This window comes from Hyla sarda, chromosome 9 (assembly GCF_029499605.1).
Source record: "Hyla sarda isolate aHylSar1 chromosome 9, aHylSar1.hap1, whole genome shotgun sequence".
Classification (NCBI taxonomy): Eukaryota; Metazoa; Chordata; class Amphibia; order Anura; family Hylidae; genus Hyla; species Hyla sarda.
Genome location: NC_079197.1, coordinates 145,362,063 through 145,379,163, shown reverse-complemented (window position 1 = coordinate 145,379,163; position 17,101 = coordinate 145,362,063). Strand labels below are relative to the sequence as shown.

General features: G+C 45.5%; 1 protein-coding gene across 2 annotated transcripts in view; it reads left to right on the top strand.

Annotated features, from left to right (window-relative positions):
* The window catches only part of LOC130290412 (cytochrome P450 2G1-like), a 33,852-nt gene that overhangs the window by 6,340 nt on the left and 10,411 nt on the right, over positions 1-17,101 (top strand). The window contains exons 2-5 of one of the 2 annotated variants that reach the window (XM_056538028.1): positions 8,698-8,860; positions 9,823-9,972; positions 10,970-11,130; positions 15,282-15,458. In XM_056538028.1, coding sequence (XP_056394003.1) covers positions 8,698-8,860; positions 9,823-9,972; positions 10,970-11,130; positions 15,282-15,458 — 651 coding nt within the window. The remainder of the gene's footprint in view (positions 1-8,697; positions 8,861-9,822; positions 9,973-10,969; positions 11,131-15,281; positions 15,459-17,101) is intronic. The other variant, XM_056538029.1, reaches the window with a different exon arrangement.

The window sequence follows — 17,101 nt, the reverse complement described above, 5'->3', positions numbered from 1 at the left end:
TGTAATTTTTCAGGGCCCAGTTCAGGTTGGAAGTGGATTTGAAGGATCTTCATATTAGAAATACCCCATAAATGACCCCATTATAAAAACTGCACCCCCCAAAGTATACAAAATGACATTCAGTAAGTGTTTTAACCCTTTAGGTGTTTCACAGGAATAGCAGCAAAGTGAAGGAGAAAATTCTAAATCTTCATTTTTTACACTAACATTTTCTTGTAGACCCAATTTTTTAATTTTTACAAGGGGTAAAAGGAGAGAAATCACCCTAAAATTGGTAACCCAATTTCTCTTGAGTAAGGAAATACCTCATATGCGTATGTAAAATGTTCGGCGGGCGCAGTAGAGGGCTCAGAAGGGAAGGAGCGACAATGGGATTTTGGAGAGTGAGTTTTTCTGAAAGGGTTTTTGGGGGGCATGTCCCATTTAGGAAGCCCCTATGGTGCCAGAACAGTGGACCCCCCCCACATGTGACCCCATTTTGGAAACTATACCCCTCATGGAATTTAATAAGGGGTGCAGTGAGCATTTACACCCCACTGGCGTTTGACAGATATTTGAAACAGTGGACTGTGCAAATGAAAAATTTTATTTTTCATTTTCACAGACCACTGTTCCAAAAATCTGTCATACACCAGTGGGGTGTAAATGCTCACTGCACCCCTTATTACATTCCGTGAGGGGTGTAGTTTCCAAAATGGGGTCACATGTGGATATTTATTGTTTTGCGTTTGTCAGAACTGCTGTAACAATCAGCCACCCCTGTGCAAATCGCCTCAAATGTACATGGTGCACTCTCCCTTCTGGGCCTTGTTGTGCGCCCCCAGAGCACTTTGCGCCCACATATGGGGTATCTCCGTACTCAGGAGAAATTGTGTTACAAATTTAGAGGGTCTTTTTTCCCTTTTACCTCTTGTGAAAATGAAAAGTATGGGGCAACACCAGCATGTCAGTGTAAAAAATTATTTTTTTTTACACTAACATGCTGGTGTAGACCCCAACTTCACCTTTTCATAAGGGGTTAAAGAAGAAAAAGCCCCCCAAAATTTGTAAGGCAATTTCTCCCGAGTACGGCGATACCCCATATGTGTCCCAAAACTGTTGCCCTGAAATACGACAGGGCTCCAAAGTGAGAGAGCGCCATGCGCATTTGAGGACTAAATTAGGGATTTGCATAGGGGTGGACATAGGGGTATTCTACGCCAGTGATTCCCAAAAAGGGTGCCTCCAGCTGTTGCAAAACTCCCAGCATGCCTGGACAGTCAATGGCTGTCCGGCAATACTGGGAGTTATTATTTTGCAACAGCTGGAGGCTCCGTTTTGGAAACAGTAGCGTACCAGACGTTTTTCATTTTTTTGGGGGAGGGGGGCTGTGTAGGGGTATGTGTATATGTAGTGTTTTGTACTTTTTATTTTAGGTTAGTGTCAGTGTAGTGTAGTGTTTTTAGGGTACAGTCACATGGGCAGAGGTTCACAGCAAGTTTGCCGCTGGAAGTTTGAGCTGCAGTGCAAAATTTGCGCCATCTCAAACTTGCAGCACTCACTGTAAACCTCCGCCCATGTGAGTGTACCCTGTACATTCACATTGGGGGGAGGGGGCAAACATCCAGCTGTTGCAAACTCCGAGCATGCCCTTTGGCTGTCCGTGCATGCTGGGAGTTGTAGTTTTGCAACAGCTGGAGGAACACTGGTTTGGAAACACTAAGTTAAGTAATAAACTTTCAAGTGTTTTGCAACCAAACTTAGTGTTTCCAAACCAGTGTGCCTCCAGCTGTTGCAAAACTACAACTCCCAGCATGCATGGTCTGTCAGTGCATGCTGGGAGTTATAGTTTTGCAACAATTGCAACAGCTGGAGGCACTGAGGTAGGAAACGGACAATGTTTTCCAACTAGTGTGCCTCCAGTTGTTGCAAAACTACAACTCCCAGCATGCCCAGACTGCTGGAAGTTGTAGTTCGGCAATATCTGAAGGATCAGATGTTGCCGAACTACAACTTCCAGCATGCTTGGGCAGTCTGGGCATGCTGGGAGTTGTAGTTTTGCAACATCTGGAGGTCCACAGTTTGGAGACCACTGTATAATGGTCTCCAATCTGTGCTCTTCCAGATGTTAGAGAACTACAACTCCCAGCATGCCTGGACAGACTGAGCATGCTGAGATTTGTAGTTTTGCAACATCTGGAAGAGCACAGATTGGAGACCATTATACAGTGGTCTCCAAACTGTGGACCTCCAGATGTTGCAAAACTACAACTCCCAGCATGCCCAGAAAGCCAAAGGCTGTCTGGGCATGCTGGGAGTTGCAGTTTTGAAACTCTCAGAGGCAGCAGTGAGATCGCTTTACGGCGATCTCACTGCTGCCAATGAAGATGCCGCACTGCTGCCGGAAAGTCACCTCCGGGACGCAGCGCAGCCGGGACCGCATGGAGGACGCCGGGACCGCCGGGACCGCTCGGGACACCGCTCGGACGGGTAAGTGATGTCGGGGGACGGGTCAGGGACACTTAGCAGAGCGGTGTGTGTCCCGATCCCCGTGATCGGAACTCACACACCGCGCTGCTAAGTATTCTGATAGCGAAACGCTGATATCAGCTAGTCAGATTTGACCAGCTGATAGCAGCGATCGCTGGGGGGGGTGGGGGACGAAACCCCCCGTGGTCGCACGGTAAGATGGCTGGCTATCAGTGATAGCCACCATCTTTCCGGGCGCTGCGGGGTGCCGCGAGTAGCGGCAGTAATGTCCATGACGTACCTGTATGTCATGGGTCGGGAACACCTTGCCACCCATGACGTACAGGTATGTCATAGGTCGGGAAGGGGTTAACAACACAGGGAAGCAATTTACAGTATGTAGGATGGATTGTAGAAATCAGTCACAGCTGAGCAAGTACCCTTCTGCAATCACTTTACTCTTTGTAGGCTTCCCGTTACAGTTAGTGCCAAGGGAACCATAATCTACATCACATAGTATTTATAGCATTACTGTCTTTTAAAACAACGTTACGCAGATCCAATTATGATCCCATTGGGTCTACATCCAAAGACCTGCTCTGATTGTATGTAATAAACCATGAAAATTTGTGGCATCGCTGTTCACTCTCTGGTCGGCCAGCAGATCTGAACTTTTCTCTGCATTACCGCCTATAAGGGAAAGGTTGGATCTGATTGACTAATTGGGGGTGAGCTGCGCGCTGCCGTGAACTTTCCCCGCTGATAACTTGTGATCACAGCCGGTATCAGGAGACCAAGTGCAATAACAACTTTTGAAATGTCTGGGCAGCATGTCAGAAGTTATTTTCATTAAAAACAACAGTTTAAGTGCTTTTTTTTTTTTAGCAGGTACGGTATACTGGCAAGGGAAGACTCTAGACATATTTTACATATTTGAGTGTTGCTAATGGTAATGGATACAGTTCAAAGTAGTCTATTCTCTACCAGGAAGGGCCTATACAGGTTGGCTAACTGTGATGTAGATTGTGGGTCCTTTAGCACTAACGAAGAGTTAAGTGATTGCAGAAGAGTACTATCTCAGCTAATTAATGAAGGAAGAGAATGTCAGAACAGAAAGCATGCTTTGAGGAAGAAAGGGTATTATTTATAAAAGATCCTTATTAACACAATATAATAACAATCTATACTCCACTCAAGAAAAATCCCCCTTATAGGAAATAGCAACCCATCATTAACCCCTTAAGGACAAAGCCCTTTTTCACCTTAAGGACTGAGCCCTTTTTCGCAATTCTGACCACCGTCACTTTACAAATTAATAACGCGAAAACGCTTTTACCGAATATTCTGATTCTGAGATTGTTTTTTTCGTGACATATTCTACTTTATTTTAGTGGTAAATTTTCGGCGTTAATTGCATCCTTTTTTGGTGAAAAATCCCCAAATTTCATGAAAATTTAGAAAATTTTGCATTTTTCTAACTTTGAAGCTCTCTGCTTGTAAGGAAAATGGATATTCCAAATAAATTTTATTTTTCTTCACAAACACAATATGTCCACTTTATGTTGGCCTCATAAAATGGACATACTTTTGCTTTTTGAAAAAATTTGAGGGCTTCAAAGTAGAGCAGCAATTTTCAAAAATGTCATGAAAATTGCTAAATCTGAAGGGACAGATGTTACAGAACTACAACTCCCAGCATGCCTGGGCAGTCGAGGCATGCTGAGAGTTGTAGTTTGGCAACATCTGGAGGGCTACTGTTTGGGCACCACTGTAACAGTGGTCTCCAAACTGTGACCCTTCAGATGTTGCAAAACTACAACTCCCAGCATGCCCAGACAGCCTTTGGCTCTCTGGGCATGCTGGGAGTTGCAGTTTGGCCCCCCTAGTGTTTGCCACAGTAAAGATTGATTTACTTTCACTTTCAATTCCCCCCTCCCCCCCCCCCCCCCCCCCCCCAACGTCGATTCCCTACCTGATCAGGATCCTGCAGGCTCCAGCGAAGATCCCAGGTCCCCAGGCATCTTCTCCTGCAGGTACAGCCTCCATCTTCTTCCCAGAGCCCCTCGACATCCAGGGGCGGGCAGAACGGGGGGTTGCCATGGCAACCCCCTGTCCTGCGCTGCCATTGGTCAGAACTCCGTTCTGAGTAATGGCAGGGGATAGGAGTAGATCGCAGCTTTGCGACCTCACTCTTATCCTTTAGGCTGATCGGGGTTGTTGCTGACAACCCCGATCAGCCCTATTTTCCGGGTGATCGGGTCACCAGAGACCCGATCAGCCCGGAATTGGAGAAAATTGCATGTCTGAATTGACATGCGATTTTCTCCGATCGCCGACATGGGGGGGTCTCAGGACCCCCCTGGGCGATGTGCCAGGGTGCCTGCTGAATGATTTCAGCAGGCATCCGGCTCCGGTCCCCAACCGGCTAGCGGTGGGGACCGGATTTCCCACGGGCGTATGGATACGCCCTCGGTCCTTAAGGACTCGGAATGCAGGGCATATCCATACGCCCTGTGTCCTGAAGAGGTTAAAAAATAGTGCCCTTTCCTTAAAAGGGTATTCCGGCTTTATACATCTTATCCCCTATCCAAAGGAAGATGTATGATCGCAGGGGTCCAACCGCTGGGGACCCCCGCAATCTGGGTGCAGCCCCTGGCATTCTGTGTCGGGCGCTGCCTTCAAGACGGGGACGTGACATCACGGCCATGCCCCCTAGTGACATTACGCCACGCCCCTCCATTCACGCCACACCCTCCATATACATGAATGGAGGGGTGTGGCCGTGACATTGCGATCCCATCTTGGAGGCAGAGCCCAATACAGAATGCCAGGGCTGCACCGAGATCGCGGGGTCCCCAGCGGAGGAACCCCTGTGATCATACATCTTATCCCCTATCCTTTGGATAATGGATAAGATGTATAAAGCTGGAATACCCCTTTAAATGAGCACTGTCAATTAAAAAGAAAAAACTTTTGACCGTGTAGCGACATGTCAAAATTTTTGTTAAAAAAGCGAAAAGCATGCTAAGACTCAGACTCTGACCAATCAAAACTTTTCACATGTCTCTAGAACAAAAAGCTTCTCCTTCAAAATAGTGGCAGTTGGTTAGAAATAGTAATCCACCTTAAAAAAATAGTGTCCCCTCCTTAAAAATGAGTCCTTACTTACAACACATCCCAGTGAGCGCACAGATAGAACAACTAGGGAGGACATTGGGAATGCTGAGGGTTGTAGCCCTCACATTATGGGTCACAGTGGCCATGGCGGGTGGAATGCCCTCAACAAAACTCCCACACACCTTAGCCCAGTGCAGAGGGGGGGGGGGGGGGGGATGGGGGATAATTTTAATAGGATGGCATCATTAGTTCCCTATGGAGGACATTTATCATTAAATGGTGGAGGGCATGTAACAATATGGGGCCAGTACACATTTTTGTGAAATTTCACTTCAGAACACCACTATGTATAACTCCTTCTCTGCGACTTTTTACACCCATGCAACTTTTGTGTGACTTTTTGAAAATGGTCTACAGCCAGTTTTGTTAGCCATGTCTGGGCTGGTGTATTGTATTGTTTGTGGTGTAATTGAGGGCTATGAGACAAATCTGCAACTTTAGGAGACAAATCACACGCACTTCATAAATCTCTGACCACTGCAAAGTGTACCTAAGTCGGATTAGTCAAAACCCCTTTAGCAAAAAGTTGCACACTTTTAGCACAAGAGCGACAAATCTGCAACAAATTCACACCAAAGCAGTATAAAAGCTTGATAATGTCCCACTATATGTGTGCTGTTCTCCTCATATTTATTTAGCTGTCCACTGTATTATCAATTCTTCCTTCACTGTTGTTTCTGTGTATTTTTGTTTTGTTGCCATGCCATCTGCTGGCCTGAATTTGTATGCTGCATGCCTCGGCTCTTGTTAATTGTTAATAAAGTTTTTCTCTGCTGGGCATGGTTTTAGGCAGCCTGGGTCCATGTCACTTCCTGCAGCCATTTTAGTGTTGGTCTGCTTAGCTGTGTGAATGGACATTCATCATTTTGGGCTCATGAAGGCATTCGTTTTTGACCAGCAGTAGCCTCAGGAAAGACATCAACAAGACAGCATCAATACCACTGCTACCTAGGCCATTACAGTATTGTATCACTGCTTGTCGCTGTACTTGGGTCAAATAAACCCACATTGATTCAAATCCCCAATTCTACGTGTATCCATCTAACCTGAGCTTCTACCGGTCCGGTCTGCTCCACTGATTGGATACGAAGGTAGGAAAGTCACACCTCCACACCTTCAGTTACACCTTCATTCGCCTTCATGTGGGGACAGAACAGTCAAAAACTGTCTTAGGCTGCATTCACACCACGTTTTGTACATACGGGTGCCGGATCCGGCAGGGGGAGGGGCAAACCGGGCGCTCCCGTACCCCAGCCGGATCAGCCTGCGACTCCATTTACTTTAATGATGCGACCGGAGTCAAACGGTGACTGCGGTCGGCTCAGTTTTGACCTGTATGCAGTTTTGGACCGGACCTAAAACCGTAGTATACGTGACGATCAAAGTTGACCGCTGTGTCTGAAGTGGAAGTATCCCAGAAGCTCAGTCGGGCTGTTCAGGACCGCCGCAATGATCCATACCTGCCTACTCGGTGTCCGATAAACGAATGGCTGCTCCGTGCCTGAGATCCAGGCAGGAGCAGTCAAGCACTGATAACACTGATCAATAGCATGTTAATACATGCCAGTGATCAGTGTAAAAGGTCAATGTATTGCATGTTATAGTCCCCTATGGGAGCTATAACATTGCAAAAAAAGTGTTAATAAATGTTCGAATCATCCCGCTTTTCCCATAAAAAAAACTGTGAAATAAAAATAAACATATGTGGTATCGCCACGTGCGTAAATGTCCAAACTATAAAGATATATTGTTACGGCCAATGACGTATACGTAAAAAAATTCCAAAGTCCAAAATAGTGCATTTTTGGTCACTTTTTAAACCATTAAAACATGAATAAAAAGCGATCAAATAGTACGATCAAAATAAAGATGGTACCGATAAAAACTTCAGATCACGGCACAAAAAAATTAGCCCTCAACCCCCCCCCCCCACATCCCCCCCCACCCCGCCCCGTATGCAGAAAAGTAAAAAAGTTTTAGGGGTCAGAAGAGGACATTTTAAAACATATACATCTTCCTGCATGTAGTTATGATTTTTTCCAGAAGTACGACAAAATCAAACCTATATAAGTAGGGTATCATTTTAACCGAAAAATGCACTGCGTAGAGACGGAAGCCCCCAAAAGTTACAAAATGGCATTTTTTCTTCAATTTTGTCGCACAATGATTTTTTTTCCGTTTCGCTGTGGATTTTTGGGTAATATGACTAATGTCACTGCAAAGTAGAATTGGTGGCACAAAAAATAACCCATAATATGGATTTTTAGGTGTAAAATGTAAAGGGTTATGATTTTTGAAAGGTAAGGAGGAAAAAACTAAAATGCAAAAACTGAAAAACCCTGAGTCCTTAAGGGGTTAAGCTGCAGGAGAAACACCACATAGTCAGATGAGGCAGAGCTGATGTTTAAGCAGAGCTGAGCCATTACATCACAAAGCTGAATATCTCAGGTGCAGATAGATGTAATGAGCTTGCTATCAGACAGAGGAGTAGTCCACAATCCCAGTCATACACTGGAGAAGCAGACTAGTCCCAAGGGATCAGGCTAGAGGCAGAGCCAGGAAACTTGCTTGGATCTGAAACACAGCAGATCAGAACAGCAGCAGATACCTTTGCGACTAGACAAACTACACTATTGCTCAGGGACCACAGGAAGGGGGAAGCACATTTATATAGGTGGTTCCTGGCAGAGATTGGAGGGAGAGCAAAACCAGGGACATGCACGGACCCATAAAGTAACAACACACGTTCAGCTCCTATGGGGTGTGCCTAAAGCTGTCACCACCTGTGACTGTGCAGGGGAACAAATCTGGAACCTGCAGCGAAGAGGAGGAGCCGTGTGTGCAGTTTGGCCGTGGCACGCAGCTGGATGTGCTGCACACTGGCAGCTACCGACCACCAACATTACACTTCCTGCTAAGCTGTATACATAGCAGTATTTGTTGTGTCATTTCCTGTGCCCACTGGGGGGTCCTCGTATAAACTGGCTGGCCAGCCCAACATTGTTTATTCATTAAATGGACTATGAGTTGTGTATGCTATAATATTTTCCAATTTATATGCTGTTTTTTCAGTTAAGAGAGAAATATGGCTCAATATACACAGTGTATTTTGGACATCGTCCAATAGTTGTCCTTTGTGGTTACGACAACATCAAGGGAACATTAATTGACAGAGCAGAGGAATTTTCTGGTCGTGGAATGCAACCTGCTATTGATCAATATATGAATGGACATGGTAAGTTTGTCAGTATTCCATACATTTACATGTTTTACATGGAGTTGTGGTGACTCACGGTGATGGTGGGACCACGGGGTGTAGCGGTGTAGGTGGATGTGGCAAGATGGTATTAACCCCAGGGGCAAGGTGTTATTAACCCCTAATGTTCGTAACGCCAGAGTGGTTTTTAGGTACCGAAACCACCCAAATGGTATCTCCGCTATTCCAATAGCTAGGCAGTGAAAATGAGAGTCCACAACCAGGTTATGGTTTAACGGAGGCTTTACTGAGGTCAGATAGGTGTTGTTATCTTCACAGTTAGGCCAGGATCCCAGAGAGGTGGCCAGGAACACAGAAGGACCTCGCAGCTTGCTGGGACCAATTATACTTGTAATAGACTTTAGATAATTGACTTGAGGCTTGACTAGACTGTAGATAGTGACAGCAGACATAGACTTGACTTACTGGAATGACTGTAGATTTGAGGCCTTCCAGGTACTGGACACTAGCACTGAGATCTCTGGTGTTTGCTGCTCTCAGTAAAGTGATGATGGTACAAGAGAGAGAATTGTGATGGCCGCCCCCTTATATAGAGGGGGGCTGAGCCAAAGCCCATTGGTCAAGCTGCGGGTCATGTGTTAAACTGGTGCCCTCTGGGTAACATGTGATAACATAAACATAACCTGTGACACTTCACAGGTCCTTTAGACATTTACTGGAGTCCTCCAAAGGTCCTTTATACTGACTATACATTGACATACTGACTATAATCCTATTACATTAAATAAAACTATAATAACAGTCGGGGAGACACTGCAGGAGAGCCGCCAGGTCACTGAGGGACTCAACCTGACAGGGCCTAAGTGTAGTGCAGGAACATGTCCTGTACTAGGACATAACAAAGCAAATATAGATATCAGATAATGAATGGAAAAGTTTATATAGTTTATTACAAAATGTGTGTTTTTATTTATTTCTAGGAATAGTTTTTAGCAATGGCTCAAGATGGAGGGACCAGCGCAGATTTTCTCTTACAGCTCTAAGAAATTTTGGCATGGGAAAGAAAAGTATTGAGGAGAGGATTCAAGAAGAAGCCAGTTTTGTCATTGACGAGATCAAAACACAAAAAGGTAGGTAGCCATTACCTGATCACAATTAAAGGGGTACTCCACCCTAAGACATCGTATCACCTATCTAGAGGTGTCTTTTATACTGATAACAAGTTCAAACAGGAGTCATTAATACAGGTAACGTGTGGAGGACAGAGGAGACTCTTAAAGAAGAAGTTACAGGTCTGTGAGAGCCAGAAATCTTGTTGTTTGTAGGTGACCAAATACTTATTTCCCACCATAATCTGCAAATAAATTCTTTAAAAATCAGCCAATGTGATTTTATGGATTTTTCCCCTCATTCTGTCTCTCATAGTTGAGGTATACCTATGGTGAAAATTACAGCCTCTCATCTTTTTAAGTGGGAGAACTTTACGTCACGCCTCCGCCCCCGTGTGACGTCACACTCCTCCCCTCAATGCAAGCTGTCACGCCCCCTCCCGTAGGCTTGCATTGAGGGGCGGAGCGTGACGTCACACGGGGGCGGAGGCGTGATGTCACACGCCGCCAGCCTGGTGGCCGCCTGTAATCAGTCCCGGAGCGAACACGCTCCGGGGACTGATTACAAACGGGGTGCCGCGTGCATGATCCCGGGGGTCCCCAGCTGCGATCTTTTCCATATGAGAATATATCTAGAGATGTGAAGCTAACTAGATAACGGCTTCTCGGAAGATAACTGACGTCTCAATAACCTTGCATATTGATCTTTCTGTGGCTATGCTATAATTCTGCAAACAACTTACCCCAGTGACATCCTCCTCAGCTACACCACCCGAGAGAGTAAAAGTAAATAAAGTATAAATACACATGAAAACAGGGCACAACCGATCACGCCCAACTATCAGGCCCCTCAGGAACACTGTACTTCCCCCGCCCTTCCACTCTTCCTTCCATCCTGTTTTTCTTTCATCAATCTCATCCTTCCTTCTGCATCTTATTTGTTTTTGCTGCTGTTTAAATATACAGAAAAAGACACCAAGCTAATAATTCATGATTTTTTTCTATGTTGTTTTTACAGAACAGTTCATCGACCCAACCAGATTTCTAGTTCAGGCTGTCGCGAATGTAATTTGCTCGGTTGTGTTTGGAAACCGGTTTGAATACAGTAATGACAGTTTCCAGAATCTCCTGACCATGTTCGGTGCAGTGTTTAGGGATATGAGCAGTGTGTGTGGACAGGTAAGTGCCACTATTGTGCAGTACACACCTGCATCAAGTATGGCGGCCAGTCAGCTGGTAATCTCAGCAGGTATTTCTATAGCATTTGTATATATATAGTGGGTGCAGTGGTTTTACAGTAGATACACCTGAAGAGGCCGAATGAGACCTCTGCCAAAATAGAGAACACTAATGCAATAAATGTGTTAATTGGATGGGAGGAGATTTTACATTAGGACCCAGAAGGCTCAAATTACACCACTGGTGGTAGCTGAACATTAAAGGGGTACTCCACTGGAAAACATTTCTTTTAATCAACTGGTGCCAGAGAGTTAAAGGAGTAGTCCAGTGGTGACCCAGTGGTGAACAACTTATCCCCTATCCTAAGGATAGGGGATAAGTTGCAGATCGCGGGGGGGTCCGACCGCTGGGGCCCCCTGCGATCTCCTGTACGGAGCCCCGACAGCCTGCGGGAAGGGGGCGTGTCGACCTCCGCACGAAGCGGCGGCCGACACGCCCCCTCAATACAACTCTATGGCAGAGCCGAAGCGCTGCCTTCAGCAATTTCCGGCTCTGCCATAGAGATGTATTGAGGGGGCGTGTTGGCCGCCGCTTCGTGCGGGGGTCAACACCCGCTATCTGGGCCGAGAGCTGGGGCCCTGTACAGAGAGATTGCAGGGGGCCCCAGCGGTCGGACCCCCCGCGATCTCAAACTTATCCCCTATCCTTAGGATAGGGGATAAGTTTTTCACCACTGGACTTTAAACAGCTTTGTAAATTGCTTCTATTTAAAAATATTGATCCATCCAGTACTCAGTTGCAATATGCTCCACAGGAAGTTCTTTTCTTTTTGAATTTACTTTCTGTCTGATGACAGTGCTCTCTGCTGACACCTCTGTCCATTTTAGGAACTGTCTAGAGTAGGAGCAAATCCCCATAATAAACCTCTCCTGCTCTGGACAGTTCCAAAAAATGGACAGAGGTGTCAGCAGAGAGCACTGTGGTCAGATAGAAAAGAAATGCAAAAAGAAAAGAAATCCTCCACTAAAGAGAAAGCCTGCTGTCACTTAATAGTCTGGACATAACCTGCAGCTCCCATAGCAGTAAAACACTTCAGGACCACTTCGGTGCTCACATTAAACAGATACTGCAATACTCCAACACATGGAAGATAAAAAGAATGGAGCCCATCCCCTCCCCCACACCACCGCTCCTGTCCGCTCCCCTGCACATATGTTTTGTACAAGAAATAAAGAAGATATTTGATTGAAGCAAGAGATCTGGCAAATGCTCCATTCTTTTTATCTACCTTGTGTTGGAGCATCAAAAAGGAAAAGAACTTCCTGTGGAATATACAGCAGCTGATAAGTACTGGAAGAATTAAGATTTTTTTAAAGAAATGTACTAATCTGTATAACTTTCTAGCACCAGTTGATTTAAAAAAATGTATTCCAGTGGAGTACCCCTTTAAGCTTCACGACATATTTTGTGAAATGCAAGAACTCCCGCAGGTGTCCTAAGTCAAAGCTAAAATCTTGGCCATGTGATGCTAATTTGCAGTATTTACATGGGGGTGTGGGGTGATTCATTAAAAAACTGCCTTTTAGTTGCCAGTCTTAACTGTAGGTATAGTAGAGCAAGAAGTCCCAAATGTATAAAGGTATAGCCTTCATAACAAATGTGTTGCCTCTTTATATTGCCACTATATTTGTACCACAATCTATGCCAGATAGTAGCTGGCATAGCTTTCTGCAATAATTCATGTAAAGCCGAGCGCTGCGGGTCCCTCTCCTCCCCCGGAGCGCTTGCGGTGTTCGACTCCTGTTCGCAGCGCCCCGGTCAGACTCGCTGACTGAGAGCGCTGCTCTGATTCCCCCGGCGGGGATGCGATCCGCGCGACGGGTCGTGCCTGCCCGCGGGTCGCATCCCGTTCTGTTCACCTGCCCCGTCCTCCGTCTGCTCAGTCCCAGCGCACGCGGTCCCGCTCTCGAGGGCGCGCGCACGCCGGGTCTCTCAGATTTAAAGGGCCAGTACACCATTAATTGGTATCTAGCCCAATCTGTTCCTAATCACTCCCAAACACTTATAAACCCACTTCCCCTTCCTATCCTCGCCGGATTTTGTTGCCTTGTGCCAGTGAAAGCGTTTATTGTGTGCCTATTGCCTCTGAATCCAGACCCTTGCTGTTGCCCCTGACTACGAACCGTTGCCACCTGCCCTGACCTTCTGCTATGTCTGACCTTGCCTTTGTCTTGTCCTTGTGTCCCACGCCAGTCTCAGCCGCCAGAGAGGTTGAGTCGCTACCGGGTGGAACGACCTGGGGGTTACCTGCCGCAGCAAGTCCATCTCGCTTTACGGCGGGCTGTGGTGAAAACCAATAACCCCTTAGATTCCATTCCCCTGGTACGGCCTATGCCATCGCCTCACTGACACAGAGGATCCACTATCCGTGTCCTCCCCGCATACCAGTCCGGATCCTGACAATTCACTCCAAATTTTACACTGGATGCGACTGAACCTAAATAACAGAAATATCCCACTGCTGTGAATGGACACTTGAAAGTGCTTTAAAGGGGTACTCCCGTGGAAAACTTTTTTTTTTTTTTTTTAATCAACTGGTGCCAGAAAGTTAAACAGATTTGTAAATTACTTCTATAAAAAAATCTTAATCCTTCCAGTACTTATTGGATGCTGAATACTACAGAGGAAATGGTTTTCTTTTTGGAACACAGAGCTCTCTGCTGACATCATGAGCACAGTGCTCTCTGCTGACATCTCTGTCCATTTTAGGAACTGTCCAGAGTAGAAGAAAATCCCCATAGCAAATATATGATGCTCTGGGCAGTTCCTAAAATGGACAGAGATGTCAGCAGAGAGCACTGTGGTCATGATGTCAGCAGAGAGCTCTGTGTTCCAAAAAGAAAACCATTTCCTCTGTAGTATTCAGCAGCTAATAAGTACTGAAAGGATTAAGATTTTTTGATAGACGTAATTTACAAATCTGTTTTAAAAAAATAATAATAATAAAGTTTTCCACGGGAGTACCCCTTTAAGGTGAACTCTGGCAGAAGTTTTTTCTTCTAACACTGGCCATTGTGTGGGATTGTGAATCGACTAGGTCAGCAATCCACTGGGCTGCAGTAAGACATATGGGCGCTTGTGTAGACGACAGTCATGCTGCAACTTCAGGAGGACCAAGCGGTTTTGCCGTGAAACGGAGCCTTCGCTCCTCATGCTCTTCCTGAGCTTTTTTGTCCTCTCTGTCCTGATGTTTTGATGTCCTGTATCGTATAATGGAATAAAGCCTCCATGTTTGCACCGGTCATCAGGTGAGTGCTACGTTCTTTCTACATACCTGCTATTTCAGTTTTGGTTTCAATACGGGAGCACCTCCATACTGACCACTGTGAACACAGAGCTGTTCCAAATCTTACCCTAGAACACACCTCTTCAGTGCCGAGATAGCTTGCCTCTCTTTTTTTGCATAGTACAAGTAGTGTTGAGCGGCATAGGCCATATTCGAATTCGCAATATTTTGCGAATATATGGACGAATATTCATCATATCTTCGCTAAATTCGCATATTCGTAATATTCGCGTTATATGCGAAAATTTGCATATGGGCAAATTCGCATGCACGGAAATTTGCATATGCAAATTTTCACATATGCGAAAATTCATACGCCAGTCTCGCACAGTAGTATTAGAGCCTTCTTTAGACCACACAACAACAACGAACATGCTCCGGGGACTGATTTTAACTTGGGTGCTGCGTGCAAGATCACGGGGGTCCCCAGCGGTGGGACCCCCGCGATCAGGCATCTTATCCACTATCCTTTGGATAGGGGATAAGATGTCTAAGCGCCGGAGTACCCCTTTAAGTTAAGCAAGGAAAGACCTGTCCAGTGGAAAAGTTGTTGAGTTGCCCATAGCAACCAATCAGATCTCTTCTTTCATTTAGCGGAGGCCTTTAAAAAAAATAAGGTAGAAAAGACGTGGTTGCTGGATTTTATACACCTGTAGAAAGGGGACTCAATGAAATGCCTAAATTCAAGGATTAGGAGGTGTGTCCCAATACATTTGTCCATATAGTTTATCTTTCTAACCTTTTTTAGGGCTGCCTTATACTCTTAGTAACTGTATTAAAATTTCTTTGAAATATTATTTCTCAGTTGCTGGAAATGCTGCCAACAATCATGAGCTATGTACCCGGACCACACAAGAGAATAAACAAAAGCTTTGATAAACTCTCCGATTTTGTCTTGGAGCGAGTAAAGATGAATGAGGAGACACTTGATCCCAACTCACCCAGAGACTTCATTGATTGCTACCTCATCAAACAGCAGCAGGTATCTGCATTAGGCTTAGGGAGGAGTTAATGGAGGCCTATATACATATGTCTGGGGTGGGATTTGGTATGATATCCCAGCATACCCTTTGGTGTCCAGATCAGTTAAAAAAAAATCCAGCTTGTGTATAGAAGTACAGTGGGGTATGCACCAATGTGTGTCATCATGCCACAGATTGGGAAGAGAATACCAGTGGTAGAATGCATTTTAACCAGCGCATAATTTCTAAAAGTGTACCTGTCATTTGCAAAAACTTTTATATTCTGTAGATAATAACATTCTATTTACATTTGTAATATACATGGGTTACATAATGCAGGAAAAGCAGGGCTCTGTGCAGGCTCCTTGTTTGTCAATCATCCTGCTGCTTGAGTGGGGCATGTTATAGAGCTTCACTGCACAGAGCCCTGCTTGTCGTCGGTGTACAGAGCCCAGCTTTTCCTCAGTGCACAGAACCTTGCTTGTCCTCAGTGCACAGAGTCCTGCTTGTCCTCAGTGCACAGAGCCCTGCTTGTCCTCAGTGCACAGAGCCCTGCTTGTCCTCAGTGCACAGAGCCCTGCTTGTCCTCAGTGCACAGAGCCCTGCTTGTCCTCAGTGCACAGAACCCTGCTTGTCCTCAGTGTACAGAGCCCTGCTTGTCCTCAGTGTACAGAGCCCTGCTTGTCCTCAGTGCACAGAGCCCTGCTTGTCCTCAGTGCACAGAGCCCTGCTTGTCCTCAGTGCACAGAGCCCTGCTTGTCCACAGTGTACAGAGCCCTGCTTGTCCTCAGTGTACAGAGCCCTGCTTGTCCTCAGTGTACAGAGCCCTGCTTGTCCTCAGTGCACAGAGCCCTGCTTGTCCTCAGTGCACAGAACCCTGCTTGTCCTCAGTGCACAGAGCCCTGCTTGTCCTCAGTGTACAGAGCCCTGCTTGTCCTCAGTGCACAGAACCCTGCTTGTCCTCAGTGTACAGAGCCCTGCTTGTCCTCAGTGCACAGAGCCCTGCTTGTCCATACTTCCTGTATTTTGTCTCAATCGCTTTAAGACAGAATTCTTTTACCTACAATACACATTTTTCAATTACAAATATAATAATAATAGTAGTAATAATAAAAATAATGTTATAATCTCCACTGTATAAAAAGTTTTTAAAAATGACAGGTACACAAAGAACCTGTGTTTATGTCCAGTTGTTGCAGGTGGTTATAAGAATGGACTGTTTACGAGTGTTCTGTATTTATAAGTGCAGCGGTGCCTCATCATTTCCAAGCCATGTCCGATATACACATGAATGTAATACAGGCACATTGTGACATGTGTATAGGACAATGACACTAATAATGTAGAGAACCAAACACAGATCACCATAGTCCATATAATGATCATAACATCCACACATCCTACTGTTCTAATGAACCAAACTTACCGTACATCTCCATTAAGTTCTATTGCTATGCTTTAAAGCCAAATATATTGCATTTAGTACTATTTTGTAAGGTTTGGCTGATCAGACTAATTTACCTAAGTTTAGTAACTAGTTTGGGCAGGTCCATCTTGAAAGGGGTACTCCGCCGCTAGGCATCTTCTCCCCTATCCAAGGGCGGTGGTCGTGACATCAGTGGGTTCTGGCGGCAGTGGTTGTGATGTCACACCACGCCCCCTC